Raw genomic sequence first — 22,357 nt, 5'->3', positions numbered from 1 at the left:
CAAAATTGATTTCACTGGGCTGAAATTAAGGTGTTGGCAGGACCACATTCCTTCCAGAAGCTCTAGGAGAAAATCCTGTCCTTGCCTCTTCCAGCTTCCGGTGGCTGCACCATCCCCTGACTTGCGGCCACATCACTCCAACTTCAGCCTCACTGGTTGTTGCATGGTTTACTCCTCTTCTGTCTGTGTTCAAATCTCCCTCTAACTCTCTCTTACAGGGACATTCGCAACGGCATTTAGGGGGACTCTGGCATAATCCAAGATAATGTAATCTCAAAATGCTTAACTCAACATCTGCAAAGACATCTTTTTCACAAACACTGGTTCCAGAAATTAGGATGGAGATATCTCTGAGGGAAGGTGGGGAGACAATTTCAGTTTACCGTACAGACCAAGACCACAGTTCAAGAATTTAATTGTGAGTAAAGAAAATGATGGATCCTGAAACAAATAATACATTATATGTTAATAGAAATAATTTAAAAAGAAAATGATGGGGGGAAAAAACGTGAGCTTTGCAAGCCTCACATGACATCTTTCCCAAGTCCTGACTGGGTCATGTCAGCCATTTGGAGAATCGTTCAGGGGTCTCAGTCACAATGATGTTTATGAATTAATAGATTATCTGCCGTCAGACAATCATCAACCAATTGAGAAGCCAATTTCTCTGCCATTTATCGAATAATAAACATACATGTAATGGGGGGGGAGCGATATTCTCCCCTGACCCTGAAGTAGGACAGAACATGTTCTCTGATTATCCCTCAATGCCTTCCAACAAAGCGTTTTAGTTTAAAAGCTGCCTGGAGACCAACAGTTTTTTGTCCACAGAATATTGTCACTGACACAGTTACAAATAAGGGAGGCAGAGTTTACTTCCAGAAAAGTCAGGTGAGGTGCTGGGAAAATGTCAGGCCAGCTTTGGTCGCTGGTGCTTACCTTTCAGCTGCTAATGTATGTAAATGATCCCATCCAGAGGCCCAGCTGTTGGATGTGGAAATGTGCTGATGAAACTAAATGGGGATTCTAGAGAATGCAAATCAAATTGTAGGCAAAATTACTGAAACACGCCAGCCCTCTTTTGAAGCATTATAGACCAACCCAAGAAAAATGACTAATGGGTAATAACACACAGTCCTGACAGGAATCATAAGCTAGGAAGGAAGTTGCATGTAAAATAATAATAAAGAATATTAAATTGCCACCAGGCCCCGCCAGAGACAGATGAAAACAGAGCAGATTCTAACCACCAGTCACTTACTCAATCCCTTTGAAAATGTCCCAGGAATCTGCAAAGAATGCTTTCACCCATATTCCCTTTCTGCTAGAAAGGCATGTTTTTTCAAGAATGTTTCCACACTGGAAAGGGCAGATAGGGGATGCCCCTCTGACAATTAGGCATCCTTCTGGCCAGTTCATCATCCTTCCTTGGGCACCGAGGTGAGATTAACAGGCTGCTTTTATCAGCTACCTGTAGAGAAAATTGTGCACTTTCCCCAAGATATCCACAGTTTGATGGATTTTCATTTCTTCTCTTATCATGTCATACCTCTCTGTCTTATATACATATAATATGAACTAATTGTTAATTGCCCATAAAACTTAAGATTATTTTTACTCCTAAGTGATTCCTTTTTATCAGAAGGCAATTTGAGGTCTTTCTGGAAGTTCAAATGCAAAGCTCTGTCACTGGTCACTAGTAAAAAGTGAGCCCCTGCCTGCCCGGCTCAACCTCCTACCAGCAAATTGCAAGTGAAACCCAGGCTCGAGGCCAGCAGCAACCCGCACAGGTTCCTGCAAAGGACAGGTAGCAAAACTCCAGGGCAGAGGACAGGCAGCCCCCAATCTCACACGGCAGCTTATTTCAGCCTTGTTCTAATCACCCTGTTTATTCCTCCTTGACTTTACTGACCTATGGGGACAGCAGTTCTTAACCCTAGCTGCACGTGAGACACATTCGGGAAATGTCTATAAACATAATTAAAGTCTCAAACCTTGCCCCAAACACGGATTGAATTGGTCTGAGGTGGGGCCCCGGCGTCAGTATTTTTTTAATTCCCTAAGTGACTCTAATGGAGCAAACAAGTTTGAGAACGCTTGTTCTACTTGCTGGCTTCCATTACTTTTGACCAGTCCTGTCTTCCCAGACTCTCTTCCACATTCACCTACCCAGGCCCACCATATTTATCCACTTCTTTTTCTAGGGCCATTTAAACTTCATTTTGCCGCCTGAAGCTGGGGTACCATCTTGCCCTTCTCCAGACTTGATACATTGCCTGGCAAGACTTCCCGTTCAATTCTATTCCATATCCTGGCTTCTCCCGGCTTGCTCCAATGGGACACCCACCAAGATCACAAAAATACCACCAGCCATCTCCCTTCTTCACTTTAGCCCATCCCAAATCTGACAAGTCACATAACCCTTTCCTCTTGGGACTCCCTAACATTCAATGCCTTGGTCCACATTTGAACCAAATGCCTTACCGTGGTATACCCTTGCCTACCTATGCATTCAGAATTATCACCATGTAGGGCCAAATAACTCTTTGTTGTGGGAGCCTATCCTGTATGTTAATAAGATGTTTAATAGTGTCCCTGGTCTCAAGACATGGCCCAATGATCCTGGGGAGGATGAAGAATTACCCCATCCCCACCCCATTGAGAACCACTCCTTGATCTGTATGTCTCATCTCCCAAACTACTTCAATCAAGTTGGTTCCTCTGCCATCTGGTATATATATTCTTCCCAGTATTAATTTTCACCCACGTTTATAATCCATTATTCTGAAGCACAGTCTTCCCCCTGAGTTGACAACCTTTAGCTCTGATTCATTTCCCAAATGATGCCAACCCCAAAGCAGCTAAGACAGATTCTCACATCCTCTGGTCATCCTTCACCCTCCTGTTGCAGATGAGCATTGGGAAAATTCTGTGGAACATATCCCAGTATAGAGTTCCAATCCATGCGATTATTCTGAAATCTTAAAACCACTACTGTGATTTTCCATTACATAGCTTTGTTGCATAAAGACCGGCCTTATGGGAGGCACCTCGGTAGCTCAGTAGGTTTAAGCATCTGACTTCAGCTCAGGTCATGATCTCAGGGTCCTGGGGTCCATCTGCATCAGAGTCCCCAGCTCAGCAGGGAATCTGCTTGTCTCTCTGCCCCTCCCCCTGCTCATTCTCTTTCTCTCTCTCTCAAATAAATAAATAATCTATTAAAAAAAAGATTGGCCTTATGTTTATAAGCCGTGCAAACACTAAATGAATTTATGTAACAATGAGAATGTTAACAGGATATAGACCAGGACCTTTCTTTTCTTTTTTTTTTTTTTAGATCTTATTTTTAAGTAATCTCTACATCCAACATGGGGGTCAAACTTACAACCCTGAGATCAAGAGTTGCATGCTCTACCTACTGAACCAGCTAGGCATCCCAGACCAGGACCTTTCTTAACATTAGAAATGCTAAGTTAATTCCTGACTCTAAACACTCTTACCGTCCTGAACAATTATTTATTCCTGCCTCTGACTTGTGGAATGGGAATTGTAATGTTCTCGCAAAGCCCTTTGAAATTCCAAATGGGGTGGAATTTCATTTCGAGTACCAACTCTTAATTATTTGAGCTAATGGAGAGGGACAAAGCACCAAAAATAGAATATTCATATAATACAAATTTAAGCTCATACTGACACAAACATATATTCTCAAATTTTCAGAAATTAAAAGGTTACCTAAAGTTATTGGGCAGATTTTATTGCATGATTCAGAACTCTTCCAACTGAAGAACTGCAAATATGTATGAGCATTATGTTACTGGCATAAGACAACCGGAAGAGCAACTTTCCATGGTTCTTCACTGTAATTAGAGGTGATTTCAATGTCAATGTTGGTTTGGTAGCTTTACAATAAGAATTTTTATTCTCTTCATAATTTTCTATTTTTTTATATTATTTTCCTTAAACGCATATTATTTTTATTGTGATAAAATACGCATACAGAAAATGTACCACTTAACCGTATTTTTTAAAGATTTATTCATTTATTCGGGGGGGTGTGCACAGGTGCAATGGAGGGAGGGGCAGAGGGAGAGAACCCCCAAGCTGACTCCCTGCTCGGTGCAGGGCCCCGGGGGGCCCAGTGCCACAACCCATGAGATCATGACCTGAGCAGAAACCAAGAGTCAAAGGCTCAACCAACCCAGCCACCCAGGTGCGCACCCCTCCCCCATTTCACCATTTCTAAATATCCAGTTCTGTGGCATTAACTGCATTCACATTGATGTGCAGCCATCACCACCACCCATCTCCGGAACTTTTTTATCTTCTCCAACACCACAAATTCTTTAACAGATAGCCCCTCCCTTCTGTCTACTAATAAACTGCTAAATATCATTTCAAGTTAATTTCCAGTAGCTCTTATTGCAATAAAGGTAAGTCTACCTACAGGGTTTATACGGGTTTATTAATTTGACGTTCCTACATAAAAATAAAAAAAGAATTCTTGTCTTTTTGTAGTTATGCTTCGTACGTTCCTGCTACCCAATGCCTGACTAACCCTGTCCTCTCACCATTTCCCCTCCAGGGGAAATTAACATGCGCAAGAGCTTCCGGCTGCTTTCAACAGTACATACAGTACAGGGTGGTTGACTAGACAACTATGGTTTTGTATCTGCAAAATTAGAAAGTTATTTTTAACAAATATACTTCATTTTGCTTAAAAAATATTATGGACATTGCTTATAGGATACTAAAACAAAAGCATGCTCATTTGAGGTTCTTTGTTTTTCTTTTTAGGGTGTGTGTGTGTGTGTGTTTTAAGCCTTTGGCTTTTAGACTAAACCATTTTTGGTTTAACAGGCGCAAAGTGTTAATTACTAGGGAAGACAGAAGTTCCATAAAGCTTTACTAATAAAGTTTATTTTAGCTTCCCACAGCCCTAGCTTTATTAATAAAGTTTACTTTAGCTATACATCTCTTAAAAAGGCTATGGCAACTTCTTTGGAACATAACATACTACCCAACTATCACAAAACTCCAAACTTTGGATTGAGGAAAACATTTCTACATTGATTTTTATACTAGAACTGCAGACTCTCATTTTCTGAGAGACAAAGACTGAAGTGAATGGCACTGATAATCACTAAGCATGTCTCCAAGATCCATGTCTTTCACAGAACCACTAACAATGATCCTCATGGCACTGTAGCCCTCATTTTAAAACTTCTCGATAAGGAAACTGTGTATCACAATTAAAAAGGTGAGTTTCCCATAGTTTCTCACTACAGCAGGTGGCAATTTTAACTTCAACATTTTTAAAGAAATGACTTCCTTCTCTCTGCTCTTTCTTAATGATCATTTTTGTTTAATTTGCTGTAACTAAGTGAGAGTTAATACCGTGCTCTTAACCAGAAGTCAATGGCAGATTTATCACTTATGTCATAGAGTGGATCAAAGACAAATGTCAAAGGATTCAAGCCCCAAAGACTCTCTTCATCTGTTAGATCCAGAAACTAAAACAAAGCATTGATTTTCTTACTTATCCCCAAACTGACTCAAACCTAGAATTAAACTGTATGATGATAATCACATGAAACTTGTTTCGAGAATTGTTCTAAGATTCCAGGAAAAGGAACCTCTACATTCCAGAGGAGAAATACAACAATAAAGTTTCACTGTTATTTGTCAGAGTTCGGGCTGCTGTAACAAAATTACCATAGACTGGGGGAACTTAAGAACAAACATTTACTTCTCACTTCTGGAGGCGGGGAAGTCCAAGACCAAGGCGCTGCCAGATTTAGTGTCTGAAGAGAGGCCACTTTCTGGTTTATAGACAGCCAGCTTCCAGTTGTGTCCTCATATGGTGGAAAAGACAAGGCTGCTTTCTGGAGTCTCTTGTCTCCGGGCACCGCTCCCATTCTTGAGGGTTCCACCCTCACGAACTATTCACCCCCCAGAGGCCCCACCTCTGAACACCATCACATCAGGGATCAGGATTTCAACATGCGAATTTTTGGGGGATGCAAACATCCAGTCCATAGCACTGTTGTTGTTTCTTGCTTGTATTTTAAAAGTAACACTCCCAGATGGAGCCGGCAACACTTTGACCAAATAGCAGTGACTCTGACATTAGCTCATGGAAAGTACTTAACACTTGGAACACACGTGGTTCTGAGCAGAATTGTAAGGTCGGAGCATCATGGCACACATTGATTGTTTTTAAGCTCTCGCAACTGTTGTTTTAAAAACCCACAACCCTTGCCAGCAGAACATTTGGAACCGTATACTCCAGTGTTCCAGGGAGGTCAAATTTCTTTCCTACAACTCTTAAGAGGCACCTCTTGAAACTTTCCAGTTAAGATTTTTGAAACTTTGTAATAAATACTAGCCCTGGATGAAAGCCTATAACATGGTTCTCAGTGAACTTGACTTACATCATAAAATGGAAACATTGTCAAGATGTGGGGTTTTGGAGCACCTGCCACCTAATAACTATTCAGAGAAAATACCCACATTACTTTAGGTCTTTTTGTAACCTTTGTGACTTTCAAATCATATAGAAGGGTAGTCATTTCTATTGATTTATGAAACTAGTTATAATTTCTCAAAAAATATATATGTATAGAGGCATTATTGATTCTTAGTAGTATTACCAAAAAAAAAGTAAAGAGCAAATTTTAAGTTTGTTCTTTTTCTCCCTAATACCTAAAACAGGATGAATGAACATGAGCATTCATTCATTTATTCAACAAACTTTTATTGATGACCTATTATGGGCTAGGTACTGTGTTGAGCCCTGAGGCGAATATAAAGAAATAAATGTTCCCCCCATCCCCCATAAATGGGTAAATCAATGTCAAGGCTAAGTGAAGATTAAAACCACAGCATATAAAGTAGAAGCAAGCAGCCCAAGTCACCAGGGAGCCTAAACCCCCAGTCAATGTCCTTCACATTCCTCTCGCTCGAAACTGTGGTTTCATTCAGTGCTTTTCAAAGACAGATAAAGCCTGAACAAGAAGATACTTCTACTGCCCTTTTCCTTCTATATACAGAAATGAGGGCTTGTTCTAACCTTAGATTCTCTCCCTCACCCACTTGGAAAGTAGAATGGAGAGAGGGAATGAATTAATGAGGAACAATTTGTAAATCACTTGGGAAATGTTGACTGTTATAAAACAAAGGGGAAGTCCAAATAACTAACTTTAGAATCTGTCATTACTGTGGTTCATCTTTTTTTTTTCTTGTTCTTATGCTTTAATTTTGCTTGGACTTCAGTTTTGCACATAAATGAATAAAAACACAACATGTCCTCAGTCAGGTTAGAATGGTCATCGTTTCTCCATCACGACCAAGAGCAATAGTCCTCTTTAATCCTCTCCTCCCTTCACCCATGTCAAGGCAAGTCCAGGGGAGTGGGGCCCCCACTTGATCCAGGAAGCCCCTTACCCCAAGCCCCTTTGGGTGCTCTCCCCACCCCGCCTCCCACCCCACCTCCGGCTCCACAATCCTGTGCTCCATCTTTTTCCCTTTGAAAAACAGGGGGAGAAATCACTCTGAGTAGCTATCAAGGGTATTTAAAAGAACTGTGGGGGAAAGGTAGTGTTCATAAAACTCTAGACATGCAAAGTGTATAAGGCCCAACAGTGCTGTTTTCCATGATTTCTGGTAGTGTCAGAAGTAAAGGCCCTTCACCTGGCCAGTCTACCACTTTGCTCTCCACTGTTGAAGGTAAAGAAGACATACCTGAAAGGAGATTGTTGCGTCTCAAATATATTAGGGACTCAGGGAATGACCGTTGAAGCTGAAAGGATGCGTTGGTGTTTCCGAGTTCTTGATGTACTATAACAGGTGCTCAGTAAAGTGCCTACTAAATACTTAGGTCTCTCAAAGACTCCATAAAATGTCTCTCGATTCTCAGATCTAGGGATTAACAGAAGAATTCCTCATTCAAACATGGTGCTCCCAATACATTGCAAGCAAATCTCATAGAAAACTGCGTGGCCTGAGAGGTTCAAAGAGAGGAGAAAGGTGAACAAAACCCTACCCACCCTCGCAGCTGGGTGCTCTGCCATGTGGCTCAATGTACATAAACTTGACCCCATACACAGCTGCCTAACTGGTTTCCAACTCCCTAGGCCCATCAAGCCATCCCCCACGGAGCTCCCAGTGGTCTTTGAAAAAGTGGCACTATTTTTTATTATTTCATACCTTACTTAAAATTCTTAAAATTCTTCAGTAAACACTAACATCTATCTTTTAACACAGTCTATGAGGGTCACCCTGATCTGGCTCTTACTACCACTCCAGCTTTTTAGTTGGTTGGCTGGTTGTTTTTTTTGTTTTTGTTTTTGGGGGCAGAGGGCTTTTTTTTCCCCCATGAGGTTCTGGTTTTCGCTGTGTTCAGGTGTTAGAAGCAGCCCCCCGCCCTTCTCTCCTTTACCTTTAAGCCTCCGTGCTGGCACAACCTCCTCCCGGAAGCCTAAGGCTGAGTCAGGTATCCCCCTTTCTTTCCCCAGCAATTCCTCAGACTATCCTAACCCTGCACCTCCAAGTTATTTTGTTATTATTTGGCTCCCTTCTAATGCCCATTACTCACAGATTGGCACAGTCTGGCCCATAGTGGGTGCTCAAGAGATTTTGAATAAATGAATGAATCCCGGATGGCTGTGCCTGAGAAAAAGTTGCAGCAGCCAAGTTAAGAATTAATGGCCTAAAGTGGCCCCTGAGTGCCTCCTTTCTACCTCGCCCCACAGCCCACTCTTAGGGGGGGGTCTGTGATTGGAAGAGAGGTGCATTCTGGCCCCAAAGGGAGACTGACCTTGAAACTTCTTATGTGAACAGAATAGAGCTGAGAACTTAAGAGGTTAACATTTCGGTTAACCTCTGAGCCTGGGTGGCTCAGATGGTTAAGCATCTGCCTTCCTCTCAGGTGGAATCTCCAGGTCCTGGGATTGAGCTCAGCAGGGAGTCAGCTTCTCCCTCTGCCCCTCCCTTGTTCTCTCTCTCTCTCTCCCCCTCCCTCCCTCTCCCTTGGTCTCTCTCTCTCTCAAATGAATAAATAAAATCTTTAAAAAAAAAGAGGTTAACATTTTCTCTAAACTATTCATCAAGAAACAAGCCCAGCATATACCTGCAGAAATTCTCAACCCCACCACCAAGTTGTTAATGACAGAGGAGGGTGAACTGTCCCTAAGATTTGACAAGTTCAAAATATCTTTTTTTTTTTTAAGTTCAGAGTATCTTTAATGTTTTGGGTTCTCTCTCTCTCTTTTTTTTTTAAGATTTTATTTATTTATTTCACAGAGAGAGACACAGCGAGAGCAGGAACACAAGCAGGGAGAGTGGCAGAGGGAGAAGCAGGCTCCCCACTGAGCAGGGAGCCCGATGTGGGGCTCGATCCCAGGACCCTGGGATCATGACCTGAGCCGAAGGCAGTCGCTTAACGACTGAGCCACCCAGGCGCCCCTTGGGTTCTCTCTTTGAAGTTCTTGTAAATTTATCATTTTTTCCATAAAACAGATTTTTTGTAAATTGCCTGCCAATTAAATGACTTCATTTCCCAAATCAAATATACACATCTGTTAGTCCAACTGATATTCCAGAAAGGGCCCCGTATGTATTCTATAGCTTCCCATCCTTTTCCAACTCCCCCCAGAGAAAACATTATGACATTATGGCTCCTCTTTGTATATTATATCCCTAAAAACCAAGTGTCAGCCATACTTCATGGGGGAGGAAAAAAACCCTAGACTAAAAATGGAATAAGGATAACCTTCAGAAATAGAAAAATGGGGGGCCTGGGAGGGAGGACTTGTCCTCAGTATGAAGGCCACATAAAACTTCACACTTGTAGATCCAATGATTCTAGAGTTACTCCATCTACCACCATCCCCATTCCCTTGAGAGCTCCCAATGAATCCTTGCATTTCCGTAGACACTACAGGAGAAAACAGTGACTACAGGTGATGTATCTCTTGGCATCACTTCATACAAAAAAGAGTCATAAAGGGGGGCTGGGTGGCTCAGTCCTGCTCGGCGGGAAGCCTGCTTCTCCCTCTCCCACTTCCGCTGCTTGTGTTCCCTCTCTCGCTGTCTCTCTCTGTCAAAGAAATAAAATAAAATCCTTAAAAAAAACCAAAAAAGAGTCACATATTTGCACATATGTGAAAAGATATTCAATACAGCACTCTTTGGAGTAGAAACAAAAAACCTGAAAACTTAAATGCCCATCAAGAAAGGACTGGTGAGATAAATGACACACTTCCAGACAATGACCCATCATGCACAGTATCCCGTAGCTAGCAAGCAGAATGAGGTCGATCCTTGCTACACGTTCACCCATGCACTGCATGAGCTCCAAAGAAGAAAGCAGGGCACAGGACAGGTATAATTCCTACTGAATCGAAAAAAAGGGAAGAATATATATATTCATTATATGTAGGATGTCTCTGAAAAAATATACAAATGGTTCCCCCTGGGGGGGAAAAAAACCCTCCAGGGGTTACTGAAGGAGGGAGATTGACTTGTTATTATATACAAAAATTATATTGCTTAAATTTTTCACATAAACTTTTCAAAAACCAAATTGTTTATGTGTATTTGTACATAAACACACACACTTTCAAAACAAAAGCTATCTAGAGGAAATACAGGCAAAAGCAAAGAGGAAGGGCGAAGCCTGGCTCACTCTGCACGCGCACTCCCGGCTTCCGGTACCACTGCCTTCAGCTTGGCTGGTTTCTCAGTCCAGAAGGCACTGTGCTCTCTTTCAAGAGGAGTGTCACCAATGATGGAGGGGATGCAGGAAAGAGACCCTATCATAAAAATGCAGATCTTCTCCCAACATTCTTTGGAAATTTAACTTCATGAATTGTACTTTTAATTAAGGCATGTCTCAAAGTTTCTATTTCTTTTTCCCTATGAACTTTTTCTTTGAGAGAGACAGAGAGAGAGCAAGTGTGAGCCAGGGAGGAGCAGCAGGAGAGAGAGAGGGACAGAATCTTAAGCAGGCTCCATGCCTAGCACAGAGCCCAACACAGGGCTCGATCTCAGGACCCAGAGATCATGTAACCTGAGCTGTAATCAGGAGTCAGACACTTACCCAAATAGCCACCCAGGCGCCCCACCCCCTCCACAAACTTTAAAAGGCATCTCTACCTTCATTCCCCACGTTCAAAACAATTTGCAATATGCTGCTAAGACTGAGGTCAAAGAAAATGTGAAGAACTCTTCCTCCACATTGAGTACCAATCCACCTTGACAATTCGCATTCTTGGCAAGAAACTCTGGGGGAAAAGCCTGTTCCCTCCTAGCCAAGCGGGCCAATTACACAGAGAGGAGGTCTTCTGATGGCGTAATGCTCATCATCAGCCCCACAACAACCTGGGAAGCATTCATTCCCACTCCTTAACCCCTTAAATGAAATCAGACCAGTGTTCAAGCCAATCCATACCCAGGAGCCAAAAGGAATAATTAAAGGAGTGAATGTTTTATTCTCTAGTGTTTAATAGAATACATAACAAGTCACATAATCAATGATTCATTACTTCACACACAGGGAGGAAAACAGTATCAAGTAGGTCTATTATACAACTGGTTGTGAACAGGGAGAACAAAAATCTCTAGAGCATTTGGATGGTTGAAGAAATTCTCACTTAAAGTTTGGGCTCGTCTGAATTGTCTTTTTTAAAATACAGAGGGGGGTTTTTTTTCTTGGCTTTCTGTTTCATTAGAAAAGTCTGATAATCGTTATGATTTTTTTCCCTTCCCCTTCTACTTTGAGAAAATGGTTCAGTGATACATATCACTTAGCATATAATGTTTTTAACAATTGCATAATCCTGGGGAGCTCTGTGGAAATCTTAGATTGTTTGGCAGATAAGAGTTTTTCATATGTAGGGAAAAATTTAAATAACATATAATTTATGTCTTTAAAATTAACATCCACAATGGACGTCTTAAACTTTCGTCATTAAATGTCACTAATGATGGGTAAGTGATCACAAACGAATTATCATTTGTACTCATAATGGCAAAATTCACTTGCCTATAAAGTCACGAAGACAGTTGTATAATAGTTTACATTACAATTAATGCTCACATACCTCAAAATACATTTAAAATACAAAAAAACTTGGCCTGTGGGGAAATAAAACACAAAATGTATAAGGTGACAAGGATTCTTGATCAACTATTCATCATCCTACCACACAAGATTAAACTCTAGTGTAAATTGTCTGCTTGGATTTCTTCCATCTAAGTTTCAAGGTCCCCAGTAGAGAATCTAAATCTTCAAATTCAAAGATCTTTAAGATTTTTATTGTCCAAAATTGTGACAAAGAAAAGTTAACTTCAACATAACTTGTTTCTGGCTCTAGGAAACCCTGCATAAGGTACTATAGCCACTGAAAACCCAAGAGTATTTTATTTATTCTCAAAAGACAGACTTACGTCATCTAAGAAAACTAATTCAGTTTTTAAATGAGTTATCATAAGGAAAAAACAAAAGAAATTCCAAAGGATTTACTCTGCTAAGTTTACAATAAAAAATATTCAGTTTACTATTTTAGAAATTTAAGTCAATTGAGTAAAGTACTTATGATTGAGACTATAAAAGAAATTCTTACAGAATTCAACCCCTCCAGTCAATACTTTTCTAAAATCTTGCACCATAATTTAGCATTTTTCATGTGGAGTACAAAATGTTTTGAATATTAGATTAGAATTTACCATAATTTAAAAAGTAAAAAATTACCAAAGCTTCACCTTACATGGCTTCAATGTAGTAACACTCCATGGAAAAGTCCAATAAAAATTGAATATGTTATGAGCATTGCCAGTCGCCCATTTTTGTCTGAGAATTCAGATTATGCATTTCCTCAGAGAAATAACAGGCCCCATATATGGATCTGGTTTGAAAGAGAAGACAATTTGGCTAGTATTACAAATTTTCACTTTGCTATCAATGCCAAAAACAAAACAAAACAAAACAAAAAACCACCACCACCATCACCACAAAAAAAGAAACACAAGAATAAAAACAGTACTGAAAGGGAAAAAAAATGTCTAAGTCTCACACCTCCAAGGAGTATTTTCTACAACGTACAATTTGAAAAATTAGACTGACTATGGTTCATGGTCTACATGTATTAAAAAACAGGCGACTTATCCAATACCTGGTGCAAAAGCACTGAGCATGGTACCTGTGTTTTTAACCACCACTGTCAACAATTCTTTTTTTTTTTAATGAAATTTGTTAAATCTCATGTCACTCCCTGGTACTTATGAACAAAATAGTCATTAAAGCCATGGTAAATGCACACTACACTGGGTCAGCTTCCTGCAGTCATAATTATCTGAATCATTTATAACATTCTCCCAGGTTATTTGAATGGTATCTTTGGAGGGCTTACTCGTATGGACCCTCGATATCCCATCCAAGCTCAGAGGTGACCACCGACACTCCAGCCCACTTTGTAGACTACCAAGGGTCCTTCTGTGGCCCACGGCACATGGAAGAGAGGGAACCCCAAAGCACCTATGCTAAGTCACCTCACCACAGTTATAGGATCCACCCAGCATAGAATGAGTTTCCTACCCAGCCTTTACTTTGGGCTAAAAGTAGAGTATTTTCATTTTTCGACAGCCAACCTTAGAGTGGACAGTCATCCCTAGGAACAGAAGTCAGTTTAGGTCTCTAACCATTTAAATTCCCAGTCTTTGACGGGATGAAAGGGGTAGGGGAGCACTGCAGGGAAGCCAGGGTGTGTGGGGAAGTTAAGATCCGTATGCCCAATGAAGTGGAACAGCTCAACTCAAAGTTTTACGAGATAAAATTCATTAAGACTTGAGTGGCACAAACAAAACTTCAGCAGTTTCCCATGACTCCCGGAGCTGTGCAGATTTAACAGGGAAAATCAGAATCCCAGAGTCTTGCCATCTGTCAGTGGATTTGATCTGTCCTAAAATGTTCTCAAGTATGTGTTTTTTGTCTCACAATCTAAGAGAACACCATATAGCATGGAGAAATCTCTGTGGCACTGTTTTGTCCAGAAAGCGACTTTGCTAAATCATTTCAGGCTTGGAACAGAGATAAGCTCTGTTGCATCACCTACTCTGAGAACACACCCAACTTCCTGGATTTCTGCTTCCATTTCTCTTACAATTACAGTCTTCATACATAAAGCTAACTTTACCTTTCTAAAAATGTAACTCCAATGAAAAGACTTCAAATCTTTGTTTACCAATTAAAAAAAAATAGAATTAGTGGGTTAAAAATACAGGTACCTCGATCTTAAGTGGACAGTTAATGGACACATTATTAGTACATAACTAATAGCCAGGAAAAAAGTATGGAGCAAACTCAGTTTTAAAACTATGTATTTTTTCCTAACCCGGTGTCCCCAGAGACAAAGATCTAAGAAACTCATGAAAACATGTTGCTTTAGTATATACACCATCTGATGCACGTTACTGGGGGTAAATATAGGAAATCTTTTAGCATTAGTAAATGAATTAAAAAACTAAATGATTCGTGTAAAATGTTTATATATGGTATATACAGATTGGATCACATGAATCTAAGAATAAAACTGTTCCAATTCTTAGTATCTGTTATGGACATAGTAAGATACAGTACAAGATTCATTTTTAAAAAGAAGAAAAATAGCACTAATTTGAACACTGAAAACGACTCTTACAAAATCTTTAAAAACATACTTCAGAGAAACTACTAAACCAATGAAAAAGGAAAGGCTTCTCCGTCATCACAGAATATCCAAAGGAGCCACACAGCATGAAAGACAAGGATTTACTTCCCTTCACCTAAGGTGTAGACAGGATATGCAGTGGGAATTTATTCCATGTTAGAGTAAAGGTATAAGGCAACCAGGTCTCCTTCTGTTTCTCTTGCATTTACCTAAAACACTATTTTATTGCTCGGCCCACTTGTAAGTACTTTTTCACCTTCGTCTAAAAACATGTCATTGTACAACTACCTACAGATGGGCAGCCCTTGGTGCTTCTATGGCTCTGCTGCTGTCACCCAAAAAGATTCCACCTTCATTTTAAACCATCTGCAGGAAAGAAAGGGCATTTTCAGGATTTCGGGGTTTGCCCAGAAGTCAACACTGGCTGGGTTTGAAGAAAATACGGATTTTTAAGAAGAGATCTTAAGTTTAACCAAAATCAAACAGATTTTGCTTGTTAATACATCTTAAAATCAGGATTTATAATCAACAAGAAAATAAAGTTTAAAAAAAAAACGAAACTAAAGTTCAAAAACTACTGGGTAACTCTTTGGTTATGTAAGTATCAGCAACTTCTAAGTTTCGACTCAAAACAGTTAGTTCATTAAACTGCCAGATAAGAGTGGATCTGTTATTAATCTTTATAAAATGCTTTGCATGTTTGTGTGTACTATTTTTTTAAATGTGCGTGTACTCGAACGGATGGCACAAACTTCCACCTTTCAAATAATAAATGAATGTGTCTGCTCCTCCCTTCCCACCCCTTCACCCCTCCTTCCTCCCTCCCCATCCCACCCCCCCAAGTCTTATGAGCTAAGGTCCTACTGCCATTCACTGCAAGAATATGGGCTTTCTTAATACCCACGACGTGCATTACTACTCCCCAGCTCCGTTTACAGTCACGGCCAGGTGACTTCCCGCAGTGCTTGGTGACCTGGGCTGTCTGGCCCTTCCGGCGTCAGCACTCTTGCTCCCTCCCGCCAGGAAGGGCGGCCATGTCGACCAGTCGAACTAAGCGCATCAAGCGCTGGAGCCAAGGAGAAAGGATGCCTCCTAACGCAGGAGAGTGACTTTATACAAGTTTAAGCCACAGGCGAAGATCTTTCATTGTGCACGGAAGAGATAGGATCCTTCATTGTGCCAGCACTAGATTCTTTTCCTACTTCTACCTGTAACTTGTCAAAACTTTAGTCATTTTGTAGTCACTGACCTGCCTCCACGGGATCCTAATTCCAGGTCCAGAGTCTTCCATCCAGCCCTCTAAAACTCTACCTTTAAAAAGGGTCAAAAGGTTACATAATGACCTTTTAAAACACTATTCCCAGTGTTCTCAATTCTGATCTCTTAAGCCTCGAATGAGTCAAAAGGGCTTGGGATTTCAATCTTCTACACACTGGACAGGGTCCAATCAGGTTCTGAACAATTCTGCCATCCCCAGGTACTTGGTAACTTTGTGGCCACACTGCCCCCATTAGATCCAGACTGAAGGACAATTCAAGGGAGGGGTGGTGTGAGTCAGGGGACAGAGGAAGCAATGGGGGGGGGGGCATCTAGGCTCTCTCGGTTAGCGGGGTCCAAAAAAGACGAAGAAGCCGAGAGGATCTGCGGCTGCAGGTTCTCAAGTGGGGGGGCGGGGTGAGTGGGCCTGGCCCAGCTACTAAAGCTGGGAGGCAGGGGAATGGAAAGGCGTGGGATAGGAGGGGAGATCTATAATCCTCTCCTTGGCAGGAAGGAGGGGAATGGGAGAGCTGGAGCCGCGAGGGGGTCTGGGGAGCTCACTCCCTGCAGAAGACGTACTCCGTGTAGCTGGTCCAGATCTTGTCCTCGCTCTGGTCGGTGCTGCTGGCGAAGGCGCAGGTGCCCGTGGAACTGCACGCCACCATGTGAAAGCCCGACTCGGACAGCTTGTCGAAGGCCTGCTCCAGGAAGTTGAACTTGAGGTAATAGCGAGAAGTGTAGCGCTCGGGAGGCCGGTCCGGATCCCGGCTCTCATTCAGGGTGTCGCCGAACACCTCCTTGGCCAGCGACGTCTTGCCGCACACGGTGATGCGTGCCACTCGCCGGAACTTGGCGTCCGCCTGCGCGTCCCGCCCGATAGTGTAGGAGCCGCGGTAGCCGATGGTGATGTAGCCGGAGCGCCGGCTGCCGTCCAACGACTGGGACGGCGTGAGCAGCGGGCCCGCCGCACCCCCGGACGGGCTGCGGCTAGCCAGCTCCAGCGTGGGCGACGGCGCCCCGGCCGACGAGCCCTCTTGCTGCTCGGGCTCCGCGTAGCCGAGCGGCAGCAGCTCGTCGCCCAGCGAGCCCTCCTTCTGCACCCCGCGCCGCGAGTGCGGCGGCGGCGGCCCGGGGCCGGGCTGCTGGGGCGCCCCGAGGCGGCGCACGAGCTCGGGCAGCTCGAAGTACTCGGCCTCGCGCTGCAGCCGGCTACGCTCGGGGAAATAGTCGGGCAGCACAAGCTGCAAGTCCCGCAGGTAATCCAGGATGTAGCGGAAGAGGAAGCCGTCTCGGTCCAGAAAGAAGCGGCCTTTGCTGTCCCGGGCCAGCTCCTGCGGCTGCTGCTGCGTGAACATGCGCCAGAGCAGCGAGTCGGGCACCGACACCACCGTGCAGCGCCGGGTCACATACACCTGGCCCCCCACGTTCAGCTCCACGATATCGGGGAAGAGCGGCGGCTCCGCAGAGGAGGACGACGAGCCGCTGCCACCCCCGCCGCCGCCCCCGTTGGGTAATCCACGTGTGCTGTCCGCCAGAGCCATGGCAAAGAGGTGGCCGGTCTGGGGTGGTGGGAGGGAGCGGGGCCGCGCGCCGAAGCCGCCGCCGCCTTTCTCGGACGCTGGCTCAGCCCCGCGCTCCGGCCGCCGCCGCCGCCGCGAGCCGCGCAGAGCCCCCGAGAACCCCGGTGCGCTCAGCCCGCCTCACCCGCGCGCTCCAGGCGAGTGTCGGGTCTCGGTCGGCGCGCGGCTTAAGTAGGGCCGCCAGCTCCGGCGCCGCGGCGCGCAGGAGGCGGGGGCGGCCACCGAGCGGCGGAGCCTTGCTCCCCCGGGCGGGGGGGGGGGGGGGGGACGGCGGAGCGGGGAATCGATTTGCATCCTAAACGCTGACGCCGCGCCCGGCTGCTGGCTCCACCCCGGCTTGCGCGCGTCGGGGGCGACCCGACTCCCCAATCGCCCCACCTCCACCTCGCCGGGCCCGCGCTCGAACCCTTTCCGCTCCCGCCCAACTTTCTTCCCTTCCAAGATGGACAGAGCCTAGGACGGGCCGCTTCGGAAGACGAGCTTCCTTCGGAGGGGCCGTCACTGCACCCTCTCCCCTCCTAATCCCGCCTGGAAGGAGGACGTAAACTTTTCGGCTCCCCCCGCCCGGGCAGCAGAAAAGTGCGCGGCCGCCTCGGCCCGGTCGCCTCAGGAACTGGCCGCTTTAAACACTGGGGCTGTGGCGCTGCCCTGGTCGGTTGTGTTGTTGCTGAAAGTCCTCAACAGCCGGCAACAATCTGGAGGGAGGAAGGGGCCGCCCCAGTCCGGAGGCGGCCAGATAGTGTTGACGTTAACGAGTAGCCTCGAAAAAGCCCGAGAAACAAAAAACTCACCTCACTCTCCAGCCGTAGAACTGTCACCGATAGTTAATTTTCTGGGTGAAGAGGCAAACTCATTGGTTGAGAGACCTCAAGGTAGGAGGAAATGAGCTGCAGTGGCCACGGGAGAACTTGGGTGCGCTCGGTGGCGCGTTCCCCTGAGGATGGAGGCCGAAGTAACCAATCCGCCTCCCGCGCCCTTTCAGCCTTCGCTGAATCTCGCCGCAAAACAAGGAGGTTTTACGGATCTAACGTAATTTGGAAAAACCACCTTTCAGCCCCTGCGTGTTTCTCCTCCCGAAGGTCCAGGTGCGCCTGCTCTCTCGTGCACCGCGGTCATTCCAGGCCGTCCTCTGTCTCAAGGGCCTTTGTACTTGGGAAGGCCTTCCCTACATCCCACCTGTGCTGTAACTCCTCCCTCCACGTTTGCATTCATGGGGCACGCGGCAGCCCAGAGCACTCCTTCTCCCGCACCGCCCCAAGCCTTCCCTGGCTTCCCAGGCCGAGGAGCCCTCTGGATCGCTCCCTCCACGTGCCAGCCTACCCAGGCCCAACACATTCTGAAATTTCTTATTTGTGGTGATTATCTGACCCTGACTTCGGAAAGTAAAATATAGCGCTACTGAGCACTACAGAACGAGGACAGAAGAGAGGGCGGTGAAGGATGTTAAGAAATCACCGTGTCAATGACTACGTGTTGTGCACCTCTATTTGCCAGCGCCAGATCGTGAAGAATGCAAGGTTGAATCTGATCCACAGCGCTTTCCGTGTAGCCCAGTAGGCAAAGGGTCAGAAGTCTGAGCAGTTGTCAGATCAGTTTGAAGTATGGACCGTCAGTCAGGATAAATCAGGGGAGATCTTTGTTCTCGATAAAAATGTTTACCCTTGTTGTAACTACCCAATGAGCTTTACAATCTTCTCATGGGTAAGTGTCATTTTTACTTTGAAATGTTTATGTCTGCTGAACAATTATCTCATTCATGTCAGAATGCTGAAATATGATCAAGCCCCAAACCAGCTCACTTAATTGCAAGTACAGACTTTGATACTGAATATATTTGACCGTTCTTTTTTTGTTTGTTCTTTGGGAGAAATAATAGATGACACAAAAAGTCCCAAGTTCCAATGTTGAATTTCTAGATGGTTGTGCTACTATTTGGCATATCAGTGTCACGAGACTGACAAAACCAGTCTCTTTTCTATATACCCCAGAAAAGCCTTCTTTCTGTACATATTTTTATATCATTACTTTGTTCATTGTACCAGCAGATCCTTTCAGTTCTGCCCTTAAAATACTTCCAGACTATTAACAAGTTCTTCCCCCCCACAGCTCCCCACCCACCACCCTGGACCAAGCCACCCATCATCTCTTATCTGGATTATTGCATTATTGTCTGCTAACTGCACCCCCCTTTGTCCCCTACAATATTTTATCACCAGAACAAAAGGAGGGATCCTCTTATAACCTAAATCAGATCATGTCTCTGTGCTCAAAGCCTCCCAGTGGCTTCCCATCTCACAAAAGAATAAAAAACAAACTCCTTTCATTGGCCTACAAGACTCTACAGGATTGGAGCTGCCCCCCACTCCCCAGCACCTCTCCACCCATCTGCTGCCACTCACCCAGCAGTTTGCTGGCTTTAGCCACTTCAGCCTCCCCACTGTTTGCTCAGGACCTTTGCACTCCCTATCTCTTTTGCTAAAAGGCTTACCCTCCCCCACCTTATCTTCCTCACCTTCTTCAGGTGCCTCCCTCCTCACCTTCTTCAAAACTGCAGCAAGACCTTAATCACTTTATTTAATATAGCGCAGCCCCACCCAAGCAGCTTCCCCTTCTGTTTTCTGTTTCCCTGCATTAGAATGCAAACTCCAGGAGTTCAGGGAGTTTGCCTGATTCATTAGCACATCCCCAGTGCCTAGAATAGGCATATTCAATAAGTATCTGTTGCTCACTTGCTCATTTGACCAATATACATTAAGTGCCTTCTACTCAGTGTGTTAAAACATAATCTCTGCCTTCTTGGAGCTTACAGTGTTGTGAGGAAGAGAGATAATAAGTATATAGATAGGTAAGTCCACTTTAGGTAGAGATAAATGCCATGAAGTAAATAGAATTGTGAAATGAGATAGAGGGACTGAGAGTGGAGATACTATGTATAGACTGGCCGGGAGGACCTCTCCATGAAAGTGACATTTGAGCTGAATGACAAGAAAGAGAACCATGGGCAGTCCTGGAGGAAGAGCATTCCAGGCAGAGGGCAAAGCAAGTTAAAGGCATCTAGGTAAGGAATGAGCTTGGTACATTTCTTTTTTTTAAAGATTTTATTTATTTAATTGACAGAGAAAGAGAGAGACAGAGAGAGAGGGAACACAAGCAGGGGGAGTGGGAGGGGGAGAAGCAGGCTTCCCGCCGAGCAGGGAGCCCGATGCCGGGCTCGATCCCAGGACCCTGGGATCATGACCCGAGCCGAAGGCAGTTGCTTAACCAACTGAGCCACCCAGGCGCCCCTGAGCTTGGTACATTTCAACAGTATAAGTTTATCTGTGGTTATCATCTTCTTGTATTATCATCGGCTTGTATCTTGTGAATCTTCAAAGTACCCTTGAAGAGATCAGTATAAGCTCAAATGTGAGAGATACTGCATGCCTACACACCGGCAGCATACTACCTTCAGTCTCTACCAACTGACATAACCCGTTCATCCACCACAAGCTAGTCCTACTGCAGGAAGCCATTGGTATTTCTTCACAGAAGTCTAGGTTGTGCATGAGGGGCATAGTGATGAAGGACACAGGTGATCTGAGACTGGAGAAATACTTTTCTGGCCAATTTGGTATGTTCTATTTCTTGTCTGTTGGTTAGTATCATGAAATTCAAGAAGTGTAACTGGGGAGCTTTAATGCTGGGACTTAAGGGCCTGCGTGTTTATAAGCGAAGGGAGGGCCATAACTCTGGCTTGCGTATGTTAATATACTTAAGGTAAGGGAGGAGTTGGGAAATCGCCAGCTCTGTGTCTAGTCTCAATCCAGTTTCTGGTGACGGGTAGATGGATGGTCATTGTTCCTTTGCAAGTGACTCGTTGCACTTTCCTAAATAAGAGACGGTGCTTTGTCCTTTTGTCCTAAAGCGTTAGGGTATGGGAAACCTCTCTGACCCACGTTCTTATCCGATTTGTATCTCCCCGCACCTACCACCTTCTCTTCCAGTCAACTTCCCACCCCACTGCGCCCCCCATGCACTTGGCAAATATTCTGCACACTAAAGATCTGAGCAAAGAAATGAGGATGGTTATGAGAAATATAAAGTTAAAAGGGGAGGAAGAGCTGGGTGAAATGAAGTGAGCACCTCGGAGGACTGAATAAACTCAACATGAACGAGCAGTAAGCTGTAAGACACCACTCGAATGTCAGAACCCCGATTTTCCCCCGCCTGTCAGAGGGCCTGACAAGCCTCCGCAATAAATACCGAAGGAGTAAACGAATGGCAAAAACACTGAAATGAATGCTCTGAGGAAAGGGGAGAAGAGACAGAATCAGAAATTACCCCAAATAAATGTTTCGTTCATTTATCATCCTTCCAATGTGTGTGAATCCCTTCTGAACGCAGCCTTTAAAATTCATTGACTTGTTGCTTTCAGAAAAAGAAAAGAATTGGATGCTGAACTTGAAGTAAAGCAGGGAATAAAAGAGTCTCAATAAAGATCCAGCAAAATATACACCAATATCTAATCCTTAAAAAAGAGAGAGAAAATGTTAAATGAGGGACATAGCCAAAGTCTAGGACATGGCCTAGAAAATGAAGGAAATCCCAACATCACTATGATGTGACTTTTATAGTTAATAGAACCAAACACAGGAAAAAAATTAATAATGTTGGAAATTTTTTAATTTTTAATTTCCATATCCTTATAGTGTCTGAGACTTTTCCCAGAAACAATTAGTAATATAACAGCAGGCTCCATATAGCACTATGTGCTGACCCTGTTAGATCCATCCATGGCATTAGCACATTTCATCTTTGAGGCTAGTACTATAA

The 22,357-nt window shown here is 44.2% G+C and overlaps 1 protein-coding gene and 1 long non-coding RNA gene across 2 annotated transcripts; both read right to left on the bottom strand.

The window, feature by feature from the left end:
- Positions 1-200: 200 nt before the first annotated feature.
- LOC113919342 lies at positions 201-19,641 on the bottom strand. Its single transcript, XR_003518960.2, has 4 exons — positions 18,337-19,641; positions 7,744-7,920; positions 940-1,026; positions 201-441 (listed from the first exon to the last, which is right to left on the bottom strand). It is a non-coding gene; the product is annotated as an uncharacterized LOC113919342 (long non-coding RNA).
- Positions 11,467-17,671, bottom strand: KCTD12 (potassium channel tetramerization domain containing 12). Its single transcript, XM_027588225.2, has one exon. It carries the CDS (start codon positions 17,504-17,506, stop codon positions 16,523-16,525), a length of 984 nt encoding a protein of 327 aa, XP_027444026.1. The 5' UTR covers positions 17,507-17,671; the 3' UTR covers positions 11,467-16,522.
- Positions 19,642-22,357: the final 2,716 nt, after the last annotated feature.

This window comes from Zalophus californianus, chromosome 3 (assembly GCF_009762305.2).
Source record: "Zalophus californianus isolate mZalCal1 chromosome 3, mZalCal1.pri.v2, whole genome shotgun sequence".
Taxonomy (NCBI): domain Eukaryota; kingdom Metazoa; phylum Chordata; class Mammalia; order Carnivora; family Otariidae; genus Zalophus; species Zalophus californianus.
This window is presented reverse-complemented; position numbering and strand designations above follow the sequence as displayed.

Excerpts from the sequence above, each read along its gene's own strand:
- KCTD12 (XM_027588225.2), bottom strand. The coding sequence starts at position 17,506 with ATGGCTCTGGCGGACAGCACACGTGGATTACCCAACGGGGGCGGCGGC.